The sequence below is a fragment of the Schistocerca nitens genome, chromosome 2 (assembly GCF_023898315.1).
Source record: "Schistocerca nitens isolate TAMUIC-IGC-003100 chromosome 2, iqSchNite1.1, whole genome shotgun sequence".
Classification (NCBI taxonomy): Eukaryota; Metazoa; Arthropoda; class Insecta; order Orthoptera; family Acrididae; genus Schistocerca; species Schistocerca nitens.
In genome coordinates, this window is record NC_064615.1 from 687,498,816 (window position 1) to 687,520,366 (window position 21,551).

At 39.4% G+C, this 21,551-nt stretch overlaps 2 protein-coding genes across 3 annotated transcripts in view; one reads left to right on the top strand and one right to left on the bottom strand.

Moving 5' to 3' along the window:
- Nucleotides 1-10,273, top strand: part of LOC126235256 (uncharacterized) — a 74,842-nt gene extending 64,569 nt beyond the window's left edge. The window contains exon 4 of the mRNA XM_049943986.1: nt 8,391-10,273. Coding sequence (XP_049799943.1) covers nt 8,391-8,786 — 396 coding nt within the window. The 3' untranslated portion in view covers nt 8,787-10,273. The remainder of the gene's footprint in view (nt 1-8,390) is intronic.
- Nucleotides 10,274-20,094: 9,821 nt separating this feature from the next.
- The window catches only part of LOC126236841 (uncharacterized), a 40,037-nt gene continuing 38,580 nt past the window's right edge, over nt 20,095-21,551 (bottom strand). For both annotated transcript variants that reach the window (XM_049946443.1, XM_049946444.1), the window contains exon 3: nt 20,095-21,373. In XM_049946443.1, coding sequence (XP_049802400.1) covers nt 20,960-21,373 — 414 coding nt within the window. In that variant the 3' untranslated portion in view covers nt 20,095-20,959. The remainder of the gene's footprint in view (nt 21,374-21,551) is intronic.

A 21,551-nucleotide genomic window follows, 5' to 3' on the forward strand; every position in this document is an offset into this window, starting at 1 on the left:
ACCCGTATTCGGGAGGAACATGATTCAAAACTGCCATCTAGTCATTCTGATGCTTCCACCCTCATATGATTTCATTGAGTAACTATTTGTGATACTATAGTGTATTACTGACCGCTTCAGAACTCAAAGGATTTTGTTGACAAAATGTCTTAGGTAAAGTCTGAATACTGCTGAAATATGGAAGAGTACAAAATAGAAAAAAGAGTCGTTTCAAAAGATGGAGAGCAGGTCATATAATTTTTAGAGGCCCAATAAATATAAAAAAAACAGTTATGCACCTGTCGCTAGCCCTTCTTAGAAGTCGAAAATGGGCCATATTTAGTTGCTAATAAAACTTGCAAAGTTACGTTCCTCTTATTGTCGTGTATTCTACTAAAGCCTTACCACGTATCATCATTCTGCTCACCAACAAAATTATGTACGCCTGATTCGGAGGAGAAATCCTCCCAGTGTCCCCTACAGACTCTAGGAATCACTAAGCGAATCCTCCGTTGTAGTGTGCGATGTTTTGAGCTTCTTTCAATACCTCCTTAAACATTACCTGTGCGTCTTCTGTGCGTCACAAAGCCTCCGTTTTATTTGCAAACTGACGATTACCATTCGATCTTCCTCAGGGTACTGCAGAAATGCGACAACTACAATGAAAATTTCTTTCTGTACCCAACTACAAAACTAAACTTGGGTACTAAAGCTGGTACAACTGTGTGTGTAGTTTGTAGAACATATGCTCATTTTAAATGGTTATTCAAAATACAATAATAACTAATCACATTACACCTAAAATTATTTCACGAGATGTTAAATAGCTGTAATACTCTACAGCACGATGATTGACATGCAGTCCTACGGGACCTTTTACATTGATCACTCATACATCTTTCTCTGTTTCACTCTTCAAATGCTTTGTGCTGTTCACTTAATCAACTGTTAGGACGTGCAACAGGAAAAACAAGTATGTAAAATCTAATGCGCCTAGGACATCGTCATAATTGAGGACGAAACTATTATTAGTTTGGGCGAGGATCGGAAAAGGAAATTAGCCACGACTTTGTTGCATTGACAACGCTGGTGTTGAGTATGTTGATAGAACGTTTTATGTTCTGAAGATAAGCTGTGCATAATAAAAACCGCAAGCAGTGTGGAATTAATTAGTGATAGCACACATGACTAAAGACTTTCACCAATCACCGTTAACTACATTGTAATACCCTGTCGTAATTTACAAATTTATAAAATGGTGAAGAAGATGAATTCATGTTATTGCGAAGATATGGAGTAGAAATAATAAGCAGAAACGTGTTTATGGACACGTTCGCACGCTGCCCGAAGGAAAAAATGAATTGATGATATGTTTTCAGGTACTTACTCGAATTTACTACACCAACCTTCCCCACTCGTACTTTTCTTACTCTTTATGTATGCTCACTATACGGATTCCAACCAAATTCCGTTTCGACTCCTGGTACCCGTCACTCCCTAATACTCCCACTTAGTTTTTATTATGTGTCTGTGCCATTCCTTGTACATTAAGGAATTTACTTGTCGTTTTCCTGAGATTCCGTGCAGTCATCCTCTAAGCCTCGCCTGTTTTTCCTCTAACAATGCCTTAGCCATGCACCCTGATTTAGCCTCACGATCTTCCTGCTGATTCCAAAAAAATGGTTCAAATGGCTCTGAGCACTATGGGACTCAACTGCTGAGGTCATTAGTCCCCTAGAACTTAGAAGTAGTTAAACCTAACTAACCTAAGGACATCACAAACATCCATGCCCGAGGCAGGATTCGAACCCGCGACCGTAGCGGTCTCGCGGTTCCAGACTGCAGCGCCTTTAACGGCACGGCCACTTCGGCCGGCCCTGCTGATTCCATTTCCAAGCAATACTTACTGCTGAATTCTGATGGTTAAAGAATTGTTGTAAACTGCGTATTATGAATTTATGTCGTATACTGAGGATCCAACAAGAACTGGAACGCGTTGTTCTTTATGGCTCGGAGCACTATGGGACTCAACTGCTGAGGTCATTAGTCCCCTAGAACTTAGAACTAGTTAAACCTAACTAACCTAAGGACATCACACACATCCATGCCCGAGGCAGGATTCGAACCTGCGACCGTAGCGGTCTCGCGGTTCCAGACTGCAGCGCCAGAACCGCGCGGCCACTTCGGCCGGCGTTGTTCTTTATACAGTGTGTTGTTGTTCAATGGCAGTTAACAATATATCTACAATTAAAGCTTTCAGGAGATGGTAAGACACAAATTTTCGTCGTAAATTGTTTGGGGTAGGTGTGGCATAATGAGCAGCGACGTAGATTTTTTTTTCTAACCTCCGTGTTTTCTAATAGTTTCTGATACATTCTTACCAATAAGAATATTTTATTATAATGGAAGTTATGTAAAAATCAGTGTACTCCAACTGAGGAGAGACTTAATGAGACTGGGTTTATGTACAAGAGTACTTGCACTGCTTGTAGAAAGACATTTTGCACATTCTTCTTTCAAGTTTTGTATTTCACATGTTGTAAATATTCTGCTGCTGAACAGAAACAGAGATGAAGTAAGAATGACGTTAGGGCTTTACTGAAAAGGGAGAATGATGAAGTAATTTTTACCTTGTGAAGAGAACTATGCTGTATTTTCATGGCGCTATTTCTAATGGAAATTTCATAAGCCGATATCCTTACTAACTGGACGTGGGGCTTTCCTTTTTGCCTTATACCATGTTCATGGATATTGAAATTTTTCTTTATGCAGACTACCGTCAGAACAACATCACTAGCATGTGGACAAGGGAAGAAAATGTGGGTTTTAATAGAACTGTCGTAGGAATTTCATGGCCGTCCATTTCGTAAATAGTATTCTTTGCGAGCCAATTACAGACGGCAACTGCCGTTGGAGCGCGCTGCGTTCGCGTATACCACATTGAGGCACACGGACCGTATGCGCAGGTCGCTTCGTTTCTGAGCGTTCATCAGGTTGTTGAACTTGACACCGTCAACGTTGACTTTCGAAAGCATGGTCCGCATGCCGACGGCTACTGGCTTGCGATACTCCATATGGGCAACCGTTCGACTTACAAGACTGTTGACGTTATCATAAGGCACCAACCTGTTTGATTGTATGAGCACAGTCACACACATTTTGTTTCGGTTATATGTGAAACATCTTCAGTGACATGATTGTATATACATCCTGTTTGTAGCAATGTATTTTTTCTTCTGAATATTCTAAGGCTTCCTTAATTTATGTTGCCTTCCTCCTTACAAAATGTGTTGTTACTGTACTGTAAGTATGGTTGTTTCCACCAGCTGAAGTGGCTTCTGTGTTCCAACACCATCTACAGCAATGGAGATCAGTATTAAGGCAGGGTTCCTACGAAAGTAATATATAATTGCTGAAGCATTCATATATCGAATTTATTGTGGATGTAGTAGATACAAATAAGTAGATATAAACAAGCTGGACGCAATTACATAATTTCCTTCACAACATGGGTAACAAACCAAGGCATTTCCAATTTCCTGCTTGGAAATTGGTGTTAAAGCACTGGCTGTCCTATTGTGTTATTACACTGTTAGTATTTTGTCCAATTTCCGTTCTTCCTAATTACCTCAAAAATTATTTTCGCCGTTGATTTTATTATGGTTTGTAGTTCTTGAAATGAAATTATCGCCTACTCCTCCCTCTCTTTTCAGCTCACATATGGCCACAAATTGTCTTACATTGCCATAAACACGCATTGCAAGTGTTTCCCAATGTTTTCCACGGACTTCCAATCAAGGCTACGGGCAGGTCAGGGCAAACAAGACATTGATATCATTACCTTTAAACATTTTTGTCGTTCTGCAGAAACATGCACAGGTGCCTTATCTTATTGAAACATTAGACTTTCGCCCCTAGGCCCTTGTACAGTCTAATACGTTCTGTCTCTAGAATCTGAGTTCATTCTAGTCCTCACTCAAGCAATGTATGGTTTACCTTCAGCGGAGAATGCTGCCCAAATCATAATCTTCCACCATCAAAATTTCTGCTCGTTCTTACCTGCTGCTCTTTTCTCAGATCATGCCAGTCATATTGAAATCCATCCGGACTACCTAAAATAAACATCTTCTTATTAATGAAGATAAATTTATCCCATTCTCAAGTCCATGGCACATGTTTTTCAGCAAACTTCAATCTAGCTTGTTTATGCAGGCGTTTCTGAATGCAAGATGTTTTCATTTGACAAAATTTGTCGTACACGTCTGGCTGTTACTGGTAACGGTAAATCAGCAAAAACGTAAAAGGATTAACGATTTGCGGCTTTTCATTTGCGGAAATGTAACCGTTTCGATGTCTCGGACAATTTTCTACTTTGCCTATATTTTCCGTTCTGTCCATATCGTGCGCCGAATCTACCGAAATTATAAATCACTGATTTTTTAACGGTTCAACTTCTTGGCGACTTGACGATTAGAGAGTGCCGTTTCCTTCTACGCACAGATTTTTACTTTTTCATCACATGATAATTGTTTTCCGCGTGGATATGTCACAATCGTGGTTTGTATACACAATACACACTGTCGATAAAGTTTTCTGTTTCCTATCTGTAGAAATGGCATTTACACACACTCTAACACTGCCTTTATACCAAGTTCCACCCTCTAGCACCTGACTCGTTGATGTCTTGTTGTATACTCTATTACTGACATCGAATGCGATATTATTTGACTGCTTTTGTCAGTATACTGGATCTCAGACTATTGCGTACATACTGGACACAATTATTCCAACTGGCAATTTCAATTTCCCTACAAATGTCCATGCCTTTATACCGATTTCCAATACTATGTACTTGTCTGAAGAGCATACGATTTGTATTGGCACATTTCCCTCACTTTATTGAGGTCGAAGGCTAAGAGGTACACTGTTCTTTACTTGTTACACACATTGCGCGTGCCACGCCCAGGAGGATATCATTTTAAGGCAGTTGGCGGTGTATATGTGATTATCTTTTTCTGTAAAACTGTTAACCTAATCGGGAAGCAAATTTCAAGGTGTTTTCTTCTGTGAAGTACCTCTCATTGTCTTTACCTAACAACAAAAATGTTGGCTTACTTTGCATGTGTTCACTCCTGGGAGCGTATTGAATTTTCTTCTGAGGCTGTGCACCTGAAGTAAATAATGTGCTTATTCGTCAGAGACGAACAATGAGAATCTTGTGTAAATTAGATAACTATTCACATTGCGAGAATCTTAGAATTCTTTGGCTCACTTCCCAAAACATTATTTCCTGATTGGATTTTGTTACTGAGAATAGTAATCAGTCACGGCTGAACTGTGGTTTCCACACTTACAATACAAATCAGAAAAGTAACTTTCATGTAAGCTTTACCTGGTGTCCTAGGGTTCAAACTTGATTATTTACTGTGGTGTGTAGATATTCAACAAGTTTCCATACAACTTACAGATTTTGAAATCCCTTTCAATTAAAAAACAAAGCATTTCTCATCAGCTACTCTTCCGGATGATCTGCATATGTAGAGGCAAGGGTTGAAAAGTTCTGTTAGCAACAGCAAGAGCAGCAGTGTTGGTTGTAAATATTAAACATGATCGTTTCCGGTTACAGTTATTAAAATTTATTTTAATTTTTATTTATTGTGGTTGTAATTTCGAGTATTACTCGCCTTCATGCAGATACTGAAATGCAAATATGCACACTAGCATAAATGTAGCCTGTTTCAACGACCAAGCGAGTATGAACGGTGTCAAATCAAAGAGTACATAAATATAAACACAAAACCAGATAAAAACGATGGTCGAAAAGTACGACATCTATCAAGTGGGATCATACGAGCGACAGACATATGTTAAAGCGGAGTATTTTATCTGTTTTCGTGTTTATTCATGTCATCCAAATTATGGATATCACTAGTACTCGTTTGATGTTTCTTTTTTTCTTTATTTCTGTTCCATTCCCTTCACTCCAGATGGGTGGTGGTCGGCTGTCAGCGGTACAAGATTCCGCTTTTCAGCCAAGGGCTTTAGGAACATAAACAAAGACGAAACACACCTGATTTTTTTAAAAGAAGGGAAGTTCCACGTCTCTTTAAAATTTATAAAAAGATAAAGTTTCTTGCTTTCTTGCCGTTTATAAAAAAAACATTAAAGCTGTTGATTTTATTTGTTGGATTTAAAATCTAAACACTAAAAGATTAAAAGAAAAGATATATTTTTAAAATACACAGAAACTGTGATGTTCTAAAAAAAAAGAAGAAAGAAAGAAAAACTGGCTGCATTTTCACTAAAATCTGAAGGGATTTCACTGGGAGAAACGGATACGGGGAAGAGAAAATCTACATCTACATCTACATCCATACTCCGCAAGCCACCTGACGGTGTGTGGCGGAGGGTACCCTGAGTACCTCTATCGGTTCTCCCTTCTATTCCAGTCTCGTATTGTTCGTGGAAAGAAGGATTGTCGGTATGCTTCTGTGTGGGCTCTAATCTCTCTGATTTTATCCTCGTGGTCTCTTCGCGAGATATACGTAGGAGGGAGCAATATACTGCTTGACTCTTCGGTGAAGGTATGTTGTCGAAACTTTAACAAAAGGCCGTACCGAGCTACTGAGCGTCTCTCCTGCAGAGTCTTCCAGTGGAGTTTATCTATCATCTCCGTAACGCTTTCGCGAGTACTAAATGATCCTGTAACGAAGCGCGCTGCTCTCCGTTGGATCTTCCCGATCTCTTCCATCAACCCCATCTGGTACATATCCCACACTGCTGAGCAGTATTCAAGCAGTGGGCGAACAAGCGTACTGTAACCTACTTCCTTTGTTTTCGGATTGCATTTCCTTAGGATTCTTCCAATGAATCTCAGTCTGGCATCTGTTTTACCGACGATCAACTTTATTTGATCATTCCATTTTAAATCACTCCTAATGCGTACTCCCAGATAATTTATGGAATTAACTGCTTCCAATTGCTGACTTGGATTCCATATGGATGAAGGTTGTGATTAACGTTGTTTGGATCCCACAGATATCAATTATGGAGATGAGAGTAGATCTTGAATTTGATAGTGGGAGGAAAGACAAAAGTGAGGAGAAGTCTGCTGGGTTGAGGAGGGGTTAGGAGGGAGAGTGTGGGTGACGAGGATAAGAGTGAGGAAGAAGAGAGGGAAGAGTGAGGGGGTAGGCCCGATGTATAGTGAGTTGGGTAGGGTAGAGCTTCAGTTGACAGGATGGATAAATATCAGGGCGAATTTTATTGTTTGGTTTTAGAAGTCGGTTGCAGTTACGTTGGGATAAAATACGGAATTTATGTATGTGTAGGGACAGTGGCCTGCATTGGTAAAGGCGTGGCAGCATATCAGAATTGATGATCTGAGGGTAAACAGTAGGGTTACGAGTCTAGCTTACTGACAGCATAGGATATGTGGAGATGTTTAATGTGCATCAGGAGGGGTCTAATATGATGAGGTGGTAGGAGATACAGGTAGGCGAAGGTAAAAAAAAAAAAAAAAAAAAAAAAAGGGGGGGTGAGTGCATTACGTTTACTGATTTGGAGGCACTGGTTAGGGGGAGCAATACATCCATGCAACATTTTCGTAGGGGATAACTGGTGAGATAAAGGATTTTTGGGTGTGGAGGATAGTGGAGTGGTGTAATCCCCGAATTCGGCATTCAGTAGTTCAGTCTATTGTAGGCTTCCTCTTGGGTGGTTAGTACTTGAGGTTTCCATCTCAGTTGCCGTTAGACGGGTAGTCAAAGCTATTTTAGTGTATCCGTTAACTCTTGCTTGAGTTTTGGACTAGCGGCTGTATTTACGCCTGTGTGCAAATTTGCACTTCGGATTTGTCCCTGAAGATGAGAAAAACAACGAATAACAAAACAAATTTTGACAACGGTAAGCGTGAGCGACCATGTTTTGTAATTACATGATACCATGGACTCATCCAACATCGAACTGTTGTTCACTGTAAAGTTACATCCTGTCAACAGGATTCTATATTAAGAGATCTTGATAACATTGTTTCAAATACCACTGCATTGAAGCAAATATTACTCTAAAAATAGCATATGAAGAATAAATATCTAGCGTAACTGAAGAGGTAGCAGTGTTTAGTAAAGTCGCAGCTTCCTTTCTGAATACGTGATTAAATATAAATGGCTTAAGCATGAATACCACTAAGTAATGTACTGACAGTCCATTGTTAATACAGCGAAATCATTATGTTTCTACGATACCCATGTCTTTTGTTAATATGTAACGTAAGTTGTCCTACATCACTGAAGGTTATCTTCTTTGATGGGATCTGCGAAACGCACTCAGTGAATTAATGAATGAATGAACTGTCTCTTTACCTTCTACTTTTCACCAGATAATAACAGATCCCACTTCCAAATCCACAGATGGTGAACACTGGAGCTCCAGCGATAGACGTGGTGCACTTCCTGTACGCAAACGCCAGCGAAGAAACCCACCGACAGCACCTGGAGCAGCTGTTGTCTGAGTACCACGGCACACTGCAGGCCACGCTGAAGGCGCTGGGGCTGCACCAGCAAGCTGACGCCTACCCACTGCAGGAGCTCCGGAGGGACATAGACCGCTGCGCTCCCATCGCCCTTCACTGCGCGATCCTCATGGGCGTCATACTCGGGGTGGAGGCCCACGGAGCCGACATACAACAGAGCTACAGCAGCGAAGACAAGCAAGCTGAAATACTCACCAAGGTGTACAGCAACCCTACATACCTCAGTTGCATCGAATACTTGTCTCCTCACTTTCAGAAGCAGGGCGTGCTCTAGATGACCGGAAACTCGGGTACAAAATGTTTCCTCGACTGAGGTACAAGTAATAATGATGAAAAATGCTTTGACCCTCGCGCCCAATTGCCCAAAGACAAATAATATTTCAGTATTTTTGACTATCCTAATGAGTGATCAAATTTAAATTGTAATATCTATCTTGTCTACATCTAGCTCTACCTCGTAAGATGCAGTATTGCACCACAAAGCGTCTTAATTCTTGGAGGGCACCATACCTTAAGAAAACTGGAATTATTGGGCATACAGTACAACGTGTTGAAATGTTCTGTGAGAAGAAATGGGTAGTGACTGCTCCATTAGATCACCTAACAAAGTTTAAAAATTTCTTGTAAATGAAAAAGCTAGCATTCAGTCTTGTGTACACTGCAGGTGAGACGTGTGTATAGAGTGTTTAGTTAAATTAAAATGTACAATGGAATTCATTAAGCAATGGCAGTGAAATATGTTAAATTTCATCAGTTACAAGAATGACTGTAGCTACGTAAATCAAGTACCAATTTTTATTGCCATTAATGTTTAAGACCACTTGAGCCCAGACAAAGTAAATTTTATGTTTTCATTAATTATAAGATTTACTAGCGTACCAGATATGTGACTACTCGACATTCATACACTTTTCTAGAAAATTTATATTGTTTTTTGAAAATAAACTGATTTTTGATTAATTTTCCAGTAATACTGAATCTTTTCAGATTACATTTGCATGGTTACATTTAATCTCTCCCACTGTAGACCTACTTTCTGTTTTCGGAACATGGCTGTCCGATCTATTTTTGTTGACGTGCACAATGGACTATGTCGGACGGCAACGGCTGACTCCAGCAAGGGTGTGTATCATAACACTGTCGTGACTGAGGTGGCATCAAGTGTCTCACGTCATAACAAAAATTCTGAACATGGTCTTTACGTCACAAGAGCCCACAAGAGAGCATCTACCCAATATTTAATTATGAAGTCTAGAAATTTGTATCACTAATTTTATTTTGCAACAGCTTTTTAGTAGATCCAATTTATACTATATTATCTATTGTATTAATTATTTGTATTTTGCAACCATTTTGTTCAGTCATATATAATTTATATGTAATTAATGGAATCTTTTATAAGATATCTGTATTTCCCTTTGTTAGGTTTTCTAGTCAAATCTATTGTAAAATCAGATCATTGCAACATTTAGTACACTTTTTTTTTTAAAATCATCAATTTTTTGATCACCACTAGCAAAACTTATGGTAGATACAATTCAAATGTGCATCATCTTGTATATAAATATTTTTAAAATTTACATATTTTTAATATGTCTGAGCTAAATAAAAGCAACCTATTCTTCTATGACTTCTTCTAGTACAATATTCTATAACTACATATTGATTTACAAGAATGAAATCTTCAAATACTACAAATGAAGTATCTTGGCATTGATCTAGTAGTATAATTCCTTCGTTATTTCCAAAAAATGAAGCAATTTTCTCATTATGTTGAGCTCTTTAAACATTCTCATAAATTCTTGATATTTCCTTTGATTTAAACTTTTAGAATAAACATGCAAATGATTTCTCTTATTCAAGTTCAACAATCCTGCACCTAGAATATAGCTATGAATCATTAATGTTGTTTTTCCACAATAACTTGGTTCTCTTTCAGCATGTCAAAGAAAGTTATGCAAGAGATTACAATTTGTATTTTTTTCTTTCTTCTCTGGAATTCTTATTTTTCGTTACTAAAGTGTTTTCCGTTAACTGAATAAAATTTTATTAATATTAAATGAGTCATTAAATGCATCATCTGGTTCCATTGAGTGGTAAGTCATCTGTTCTCAAAAACATGCAAAAGTTTTAATAATGTCGCACTAGTCGGTTTTTTTATGACATTTCAAAGTCCAAATGTTACACAAAAATAATAAATTATATTGTGATGGAGAAATGACAGAAATTCCTGTGGGCCAATATAGTTTGATAAGCTTGGAAAAATTTATTCAGCCATGAAAGCTACATATTCACATTACACTACATGAAATATTAAATATAATTATCATTGAGAGTGATATTAAATTATACATGGATGTAAAAGATAGTAATAGAAGTGATCCTGGATGTAGTAACCAAATTATTGAAACTAATAAAAACTGCTGCTAATGATTCGAATTAATCAGCATAAATTTTAATCTATCTGATGGAATGTTTGTGAGGCATGCTGATTATTTTCATTGAGAAAGTTATATTATTGCTTCTTTCAAGGCTAATGCAGAATTTGATGGACCAACAAATCGCAAACCACATTATCCTGTATATATTTCGACTTTTTGAATTATATTTGGATTAGAAATAACTATAACTGATGAAAATAATAATTTGATTGTCTTCAGAGGTGCGACTTAAATAGTTATTTTACAGTGTTTCAGTAATTTTTTGGCTTCAATAAATAATGAACAAAAGTTCTACATATTCCCTGTGAATGAAACGTAAAAAAATTATTTAGCTATTCCTAATAACGAAACAGTAATTAACATAAATACAGGACATAGACAACTTCATCCTGATCATCCTCGCTTGCACATGAGCTTCAGTATTATTAGAGTTGATTATCAAACTTTTACAGCAAAATATGTTAAAAAATTAATTGTTAATTACATAGCAAAGCTATTGGATTTCCTAACTGTAATGAAAGGAGATGATGTTATATGTAGAGTAGAAGATCCTTTTATTTCATGTAGTTTTGTTGTATTTAACTTCATCTCTTAAATGATAAAATAACTATGGAGCAACATATACTCAATAATGGTAAAGTACAATGTAAGAAAAGTGAATTGCTCTATCCATTAAATATGCTTGGTAGTTTCTATAGGGAGTGCAGTAATGCTGAAGTTGAAGTACAAAATACACTTCCAAAAGAAAGTAAAATTGTAGTAGAATCTATGGAAATATTGGTTTCTTTTTTTTTTTTTTTTTTTTTGGTCATCAGTCTACTGACTGGTTTGATGCGGCCCGCCACGAATTCCTTTCCTGTGCTAACCTCTTCATCTCAGAGTAGCACTTGCGACCTACATCCTCAATTATTTGCTTGACGTATTCCAATCTCTGTCTTCCTCTACAGTTTTTGCCCTCTACAGGCCCCTCTAGTACCATGGAAGTCATTCCCTCATGTCTTAGCAGATGTCCTATCATCCTGTTCCTTCTCCTTATCAGTGTTTTCCACATATTCGTTTCCTCTTTGATTCTGCACCTAATTTTCAACATTCGTCTATAGCACCACATCTCAAATGCTTCCATTCTCTTCTGTTCCGGTTTTCCCACAGTCCATGTTTCACTACCATACTATGCTCTGCTCCAGACGTACATCCTCAGAAATTTCTTCCTCAAATTAAGGCCGGTATTTGATATTAGTAGACTTCACTTGGCCAGAAATGCCTTTTTTGCCATAGCGAGTCCGCTTTTGATGTCCTCCTTGCTCCGTACGTCATTGGTTATTTTACTGCCTAGGTAGCAGAATTCCTTAACTTCATTGACTTCGTGACCATCAATCCTGATGTTAAGTTTCTCACTGTTCTCATTTCTACTACTTTTCATTGCCTTCATCTTTCTTCGATTTACTCTCAAACCATACTGTGTACTCATTAGACTGTTCATTCCGTTCAGCAGATCATTTAATTCTTCTTCACTTTCACTCAGGATAGCAATGTCATCAGCGAATCGTATCATTGATATCCTTTCACCTTGTATTTTAATTCCACTCCTGAACCTTTCTTTTATTTCCATCATTGCTTCCTCGATGTACAGATTGAAGAGTAGGGGCAAAAGGCTACAACCTTGTCTTACACCCTTCTTAATACAAGCACTTCATTCTTGATCGTCCACTCTTATTATTCCCTCTTGGTTGTTGTACATATTGTATATGACCCGTCTCTCCCTATAGCTTACCCCTACTTTTTTCAGAATATCGAACAGCTTGCAGCATTTTATATTGTCGAACGCTTTTTCCAGGTCAACAAATCCTATGAAAGTGTCTTGATTTTTCTTTAGCCTTGCTTCCATTATTAGCCGTAACGTCAGAATTGCCTCTCTTGTCCCTTTACGTTTCCTAAAGCCAAACTGATCGTCACAAGCGCATTCTCAATTTTCTTTTCCATTCTTCTATATATTATTCTTGTAAGCAGCTTCGATGCATGAGCTGTTAAGCTGATTGTGTGATAATTCTCACACTTGTCAGCTCTTGCCGTCTTCGGAATTGTGTGAATGATGCTTTTCCGAAAGTCAGATGGTATGTCGCCAGACTCATATATTCTACACACCAACGTGAATAGTCGTTTTGTTGCCACTTCCCCCAATGATTTTAGAAATTCTGACGGAATGTTATCTATCCCTTCTGCCTTATTTGGCCGTAAGTCCTCCAAAGCTCTTTTAAATTCCGATTCTAATACTGGATCCCCTATCTCTTCTAAATCTACTCCTGTTTCTTCTTCTATCACATCAGACAAATCTTCACCCTCATAGAGGCTTTCAATGTATTCTTTCCACCTATCTGCTCTCTCCTCCGCATTTAACACCGGAATTCCCATTGCACTCTTAATGTTACCACCGTTGCTTTTAATGTTACCAAAGGTTGTTTTGACTTTCCTGTATGCTGAGTCTGTCCTCCCGACAATCATACCTTTTTCGATGTCTTCACATTTTCCGTGCAGCCATTTCGTCTTAGCTTCCCTGCACTTCCTATTTATTTCATTCCTCAGCGACTTGTATTTCTGTATTCCTGATTTTCCCGGAACATGTTTGTACTTCCTCCTTTCATCAATCAACTGAAGTATTTCTTCTGCTACCCATGGTTTCTTCGCAGCTACCTTCTTTGTACCTATGTTTTCCTTCCCAACTTCTGTGATGGCCCTTTTTAGAGATGTCCATTCCTATTCAACTGAACTGCCTACTGCGCTATTCCTTATTGCTGTATCTATAGCGTTAGAGAACGTCAAATGTATCTCGTCAATCCTTAGTACTTCCGTATCCCACTTCTTTGCGTACTGATTCTTCCTGACTAATGTCTTAAACTTCAGCCTACTCTTCATCACTACTATATTGTGATCTGAGTCTATATCTGCTCCTGGGTACGCCTTACAATCCAGTATCTGATTTCGGAATCTCTGTCCGACCATGATGTAATCTAATTGAAATCTTCCTGTATCTCCCGGCCTTTTCCAAGTATACCTCCTCCTCTTGTGATTCTTGAACAGGGTATTCGCTATTACTAGCTGAAACTTGTTACAGAACTCAATTAGTCTTTCTCCTCTTTCATTCAATGTCCCAAGGCCATATTCTCCTGTAACTTTTTCTTCTACTCCTTCCCCTACAACTGCATTCGAGTCTCCCATGACTATTAGATTTTCGTCCCCCTTTACATACTGCATTACCCTTTCAATATCCTCATACACTTTCTCTATCTGTTCATCTTTAGCTTGCGACTTCGGCATGTATACCTGAACTATCGTTGTTGGTGTTGGTCTGCTGTCGATTCTGATTAGAACAACCCAGCCACTGAACTGTTCACAGTAACACACCCTCTGTCCTACCTTCCTATTCATAACGAATCCTACACCTCTTATACTATTTTCTGCTGCTGTTGATATTACCCGATACCTGTTGTTAAATATTAACCAAATTATGAACTTCAGTACCAAGAAAATATAATGAAAAATCCTAATATTCCAGTACCTTTCTATAAAATACAAACAGCTGAGGTAGCAGGATTAAGTGTGAAGAACTATTTCAAGTTAGATATCATGACGTGCTGTTATTCAGTAAACTTTGAAATAACTTATTTTATTTTCGTTGTGTTTCAAACTAATCAAAAAAATAATCAGTTGATTGATTTTTCATTGTATAATCATGTTAAAAATCAGAAAATTTTTATTCTGATTAGAAGGAATTAAATATTTCCTCATTAAATGTGGAATTTGGATCCACCAAATAATTAAATGAAGGCATATTATGCATTTCTTGTTGAAAGGCTGTGTAGATATAAGTCCATTTATTTCGGAATTAACTGTTCTATCTCTGTGATAACATGACTGACAAAAGAATATTGCTCCTACTCAGAGCACTACTATGAAATTATATGCTACATTCAATAATAAAATACCAAAGGACACGAACGCCTCCTCAATTATGTATAGAAGGAAGAAATCCACATTTCATGCAAAACACTGAAAACCTACTGAAAAATTTTAAACTGAAAAATTGAGTATCTAGTGATACCAGTTTTGTTCATTATTATTTTTCTGAATAGCCATTTTCATATACATTATGTTAACATTCTGAATTTTTAAAATTGGTTAATATTTGGCTGAGAGATTGACGAAAATCCGTTTGTTCGGCAGACTGACTTGTGGGAAACATTTCTTTGTTTCTGTCGCTAGTCACTTGTAGGTGACTGAAGAATTTATCGCTATGTGGTGCTATTTGGTGCTATCAATCCACAGTTTCCTCGATGGCATAAGAAGCTGGATCTGGTTCAGGAAACCACCAACATATGTCTCATTTTTGTTGTCAAATCAATTTCAGTCTGATACAAAAAGGTATGGCCAAACTTTCAGGAAACATTCCTCACACACAAGGAAAGAAAATATATCATGTGGACATGTGTCGGGAAACGCTTACTTTCCATGTTAGAGCTCATTTTATTACTTCTCTTCAAATCACATTAATCATGGAATGGAAACACACAGCAACAGAACGTACCAGCGTGACTTCAAACACTTTGTTACAGGAAATGTTCAAAATGTCCTCCATTAGCGAGGATACATGCATCCACCCTCCATCGCATGGAATTCCTGATGCGCTGACGCAGCCCTGGAGAATGGCGTCTTGTATCACAGCCGTCCACAATACGAGCACGAAGAGTCTCTACATTTGGTACTGGGGTTGCATAGACAAGAGCATTCAAATGCCCCCATAAAAGAAAGTCAAGAGGGTTGAGGTCAGGAGAGCGTGGACCCCATGGAATTGGTCCGACTCTACCAATCCATCGGTCACCGAACCTGTTGTTGAGAAGTGTACGAACACTTCAACTGAAATGAGCAGGAGCTCCATCATGCATGAACCGCATGTTGTGTCGTACTTGTAAAGGCACATGTTCTAGCAGCACAGATAGAGTATCCCGTATGAAATCATGATAACGTGCTCCATTGAGCGTAGGTGGAAGAACATGGGGCTCAATCAAGACATCACCAACAATGTCTGCCCAAACGTTCACAGAAAATCGGTGTTGATGCCGTGATTGCACAATTGCGTGCGGATCCTCGTCAGCCCACACATGTTGATTGTGAAAATTTACAATTTGATCACATTGGAATGAAGCCTCATCCGTAAAGAGAACATTTGCACTGAAATGAGGATTGACACATTGTTGGATGAACCAGTAGCAGAAGTGTACCCGTGGAGGCCAATCAGCTGCTGATAGTGCCTGCACACGCTGTACATGGTACGGAAACAACTGGTTCTCCCGTAGCACTTTCCATACAGTGACGTGGTCAAAGTTAACTTGTACAGCAGCAACTTCTCTGACGCTGACATTAGGGTTATCGTCAACTGCACAAAGAATTGCCTCGTCCATTGCAGATGTCCTCGTCATTCTAGGTCTTCCCCAGTCGCGAGTCATAGGCTGGAATGTTCCGTGCTCCCTAAGACGCCGATCAATTGCTTCGAATGTCTTCTTGTCGGGACACCTTCGTTCTGGAAATCCGTCTCAATACAAACGTACCGCGCCATGGCTATTGCCCCGTGCTAATCCATACATGAAATGGGCATCTGCCAACTCCGCATTTGTAAACATTGCACTGACTGCAAAACCACGTTCGTGATGAACACTAACCTGTTGATGCTACGTACTGATGTGCTTGATGCTAGTACTGTAGAGCAATGAGTCGCATGTCAACACAAGCACCGAAGTGAACATTACCTTCCTTCAATTGGGCCAACTGGCGGTGAATCGAGGAAGTACAGTACATACTGACGAAACTAAAATGAGCTCTAACATGGAAATTAAGCTTTTCCGGACACATGTCCACATAACATCTTTTCTTTATTTGTGTGTGAGGAATGTTTCCTGAAAGTTTGGCCGTACCTTTTTGTAACACCCTGTATATATATATGATTTGTGAATGTTATTTCCTTGCCCTGGAGGGAACAGTGAATACCTAATGGATTTATTTTTACTTGCCAGTACTACTGTTATTTGCTATTACAAGCCCATCGCAAAGAAAATGATAATGCCCGTGCATCAGCAGCTATATCACCTACACAAGTTGTTGCCAAGATGCTACCTGAAGAACAAGATGGATGGATCTATGGGTGACAGTTAAGATCCATGTCAGAGTCCAACAGTGACATTCAGCAGAAAAGAAAAAAAAAGAAAAAAGAAAAATTTCCTTTCAAAGGTCTTTGCTGAAATTTTGCATAATTTTGGGGATTTAATTATTTTTTCATAGTTGTTCTCGTGCACTCAGTGCTGTAAGCGATGTAAAGTGTTTCTTTTTTTACCTTGCTTTAATTTTAGATAAACGTGAACGATTTTATTTTGCTGATAAGGTACAGTCATCAGACACTGTAAATACTTGTCTATCGAAAGTGAACCATAAATTAGGAATGGGATAGTTGATAGAATTCGTAGGTAAAGCTACAAATTCTGTTTCCTTGTCTATGGAAATCATACATCTACCTTTAAATGAATCATAATTAGTGTCAGTGGACACAGTAACAAATAATATTTCATGTTACTTACGTAACTTAATTGTAGAACTGTTTAGTATAGGAATGGTGTTCAATTTATATTTACATGTACATTTAATGTTCATTCCATTTTAATTGCATATGGTGTGTCAGAAGGTTGTAAGAAGTGCGTTATGTGGTGGGGTGCAGCTTGCGATCCCATTGGCTAATAACGTATGCTAACATCGGTGGACATGGTGGTGTGAGATGTGCTCTTGGGAGGTGCTGGAAGAGTCAAGAAGGTTATCCTACGGCCATTGGACAGAGAACGCTGGTTTGGTTTTTCTAACCTGAGAGTTGATGTTTGGTTACGACGATCAGAGACTTATGTTTCTCGCATTCGGGGTGCCGGCTGGTGGTAGATTCTGAACAAAGACTTACGACTGTGACTTCGGCTGTCTGAACATGGAACTGTATTTCGTTGTACACGAATTTTAATTTACGCATCTGAGCGTGGTATTAGAAGAACTGGTGTATAAACTCACTTACTGCCGATGTGTGTGAAATTTAGACATTTTGTCCACAAGAATCCTACTGGCCCAGTATACTTCAACTTCGGATTACGTTTCCAAATGTCATGCAGTTTCACTCCCACACCCCGATGCACCTGTTGCTATCCATCAGAAGACTTTCTGCAGGAATTCCCGAACATGTACTCTGTCTTGAAAATGCGCTAATCGAGTCATGCAAATGTCTGTGAGTCGACATTTGTAACTTACTTTCTGTAGTCTCTACTATATCGTCCGTGAACACTGTGAGATAGACATGTAAAGAGATATTTTAAACTTTCCGTCTGGACCAGCAATCGAATCTAGATTTCCTAGATTTCACGATCATCTGCCTTAAATTTTTGCCTGTCGAAGCAAACTTTCTAACTCAAAGTTATATTGTGACTCTCATACGCAGAGGTTCCTCCATCATCGAAGTATTTGCCTATTTCACTTCCATACATGTATCAGTTCTGGTAGTGGCTCGCGTTGGATGATGTTTCTCGCTTAAATCATAGCGTATCACTTTAGACACGTCTTAATACGGTCACTACGATAAGTATGAGGAGATTCAGGCAGCTGTTACTTCTTGTTCGTATGTGTAGCTCCCAAAAGGCCAATGAGATGGAACTGAAGAGCCAAAGAAACTGGTATACCTGCCTAAGATCGTGTAGAACTCATAAACACGCAGTAAGTGCAGCAACACTACATGGTATGGACTCAGCTAACGTCTGAAGTAGTGCTGGAGGGAGTTCACGCCATGAATCTTGCAGTGCTGTCCATAAATCCGTAAAGTACGAGGGACTGAAGATCTTTTCTGAACAGCACGTTGCAAGGCATCGCAAATATGCTCAACAATGTTCATGTCTCTATAGCTTGGTGCCCAGTGTAAGTGTTTAAACTCAGAAGAGTGCTCCTGGAGCCACTCTGTAGCAATACTGAATTTTTGGGGTGTCGCATTGTCTTGCTGGAATGCCCAAATCCGTCGAATGCACAATGGACATGGCTGGATGCAGGTCATCAGACAGGATACTTGTCAGAGTTGTGTCTAGACGTATCAGGGGTCTCACGTCGCTCCAACTGCACACGACCCACAACATTATAGAGCCTCCACCAGATTCAACAGTCCCTTGTTGACATGCGGGGTCCATGGATACATGAGGTTGTCTCGATACCCGTACACGTCAATCAGTCTGCTCGATAGAACTTAAAACGAGACCGTCCTACCAGGCAACATGTTTCCAGTCATCAACAGTCCATTGTTGGTGTTGATGGGCCCAGGCAAGGCATAAAGCTTTGTGTCATGGAGTTATCAAGGGTACAAGAGTGGGCCGTCAGCTCCAAAAGCCCACATCGATGATGTTCCGTTGAATGGTTCCCACGCTGATAATTGTTGATGCCCCAGCATTGAAATCTGCAGCAATTTGCGGTAGGATTGCATTTCTGTCACGTTGAATGATTCTCTTCAGTCGTCATTGGTCCTGATCTTGTAGGATCTTTTTCCGGCTGCAGTGATGTTGGAGATGTGATGTATCACCGGATTCCTGATATTCATGGTATGCTTGTGAAATGGTCGAATGGGAAAACCCCCACTTCATTGATATCTCTGAGATGCTGTATGCTGTGTCCCATTGCTCGTGCACCGACTATAATACCATGTTGAAGCTCACTTAAATCTTGATGACCTACCATTGTATGCTGTGCCGTGTGCTGTGTCCCATTGCTCGTGCACTGACTATTATACCACGTTGAAGCTCACTTAAATCTTGATGACCTACCATTGTAACAGCAGTAACCGATCGACCAATTGCGCCAGTCACTTGTCTTACATGGGCGTTGCCGACAGCAGCGCCGTATTCTGCCTGTTTACATGTCTCTGTATTTGAATACGGATGGCTATACAAGTTTTTTAATTTTTTTATGTTTTGGCTCTTCAGTGTATAACTAGCATATATAATTTAGGACTCAGTACAATTAAAATAGAACAATTTCACAGCATGTTAAAATAAATATTTATTCTTTCAATATACATTTAATCGACATGTACGTGCGCCATTTTTTATTGTGAATACTAGGAAATTCTTTTCATTTTTTTCTGGCTTATTTGCCTCCATTATTGAGAATTAACATTGAGTGGATCCTCATTTATACCATCGAAGCTTTTTCCAATCGTTGCTCCTGCTATTTCTGCGAACACTTCAGAAGTTTAACATACAAACCACTGAGCACGTATTGTTTTATCTCTGTGATGTTCACTGATTTATACACACCAGTCATTGTGCTCCTATCGTCTTACTAATGTTACAATTGTTTTATCTCTGTGATGTTCACTGATTTATACACGCCAGTCATTGTGCTCCTTTCGTCTTACTAATGTTACACGATCAACGAAATTGTGTAATATGTAAGGGCGTATTGTAAAAACGCTACCTTTTTGTATGTGGGCACCGTTCAGGATGTAGGTCCCCAAGTGAAAACTAGCTGTCTATATTCTGAACATAGATTCCTAACTGTTTCCTAAAGTTATCTTTATTGCGACATTATCACGGGAAATATACAGAGCAACTATTAATTGTATAATTGCTGAATCAATATTTTCGTCCTTCCACATAAGGAGATTCTATACACGACGAGTCTTATGGCTCAAATGGCTCTAAGCACTATGGGACTTTAACATCTGAGGTCATCAGTCCCCTAGACTTAGATCTACTTAAACCTAACTAACCTATGGACATCATACACATCCATGCCCGAGGCAGGATTCGAACCTGCGACCGTAGCGGTCGCGCGGTTCCACACTGAAGCGCCTAGAACCGCTCGGCCACCCCGGGCAGCCTCGCTCAGTATACGCAACGTGTAAACAGATGGGAACCAATATAACTACTTGATTACCCCTATATTTTTTATCGAATCAAACTTTCTGGTCAAGGAGCCCTTTCGAATCGAAGACAGGCAAAAGATGTTGAAGATATGCAAGGTATCTGTCGTTCCGCCAACTCTTCTCATAGAATTTCTTGGATTTCTCTTCAAACTGATCGTCCGAAGTATCTATTGCAAATTCCATTTCGCCGAAATTGAGCATAAAAGGCAGCATAGTGAAAGATACGAAGACGGCGATCATGCCGAAGTGGTCCATGTCTCGCAGCAGCTGCTCGAGCGGGTAGCCGTCCGCCTGCCGCTGCAGCCCCAGGGCGCGCAGCGTGCGCTGCAGCACGGCGTGGTATTCGGCCAGCAGGCCCTGCGTGTGGTCGCGCAGCACCTCCAGGCTGGCGCTCGTGTGAAACAAGTACTGCAGGTCCTCCGCTGGAGACCCGATGTGGATTCCCTGCAGCACACAGGCCAAACATATCACAATATGTCAAATTTTAATTACCTTAGGCTGAAAATAAGAGAATCGAAGCGTTTAGAGGGACGCACACACGAGAGACTGACTGCAGTGATCCGTCGCATACAATGTCGCTTGCCTTGACACCCTATACACGAGCGATTTGCCAAGCAATTCC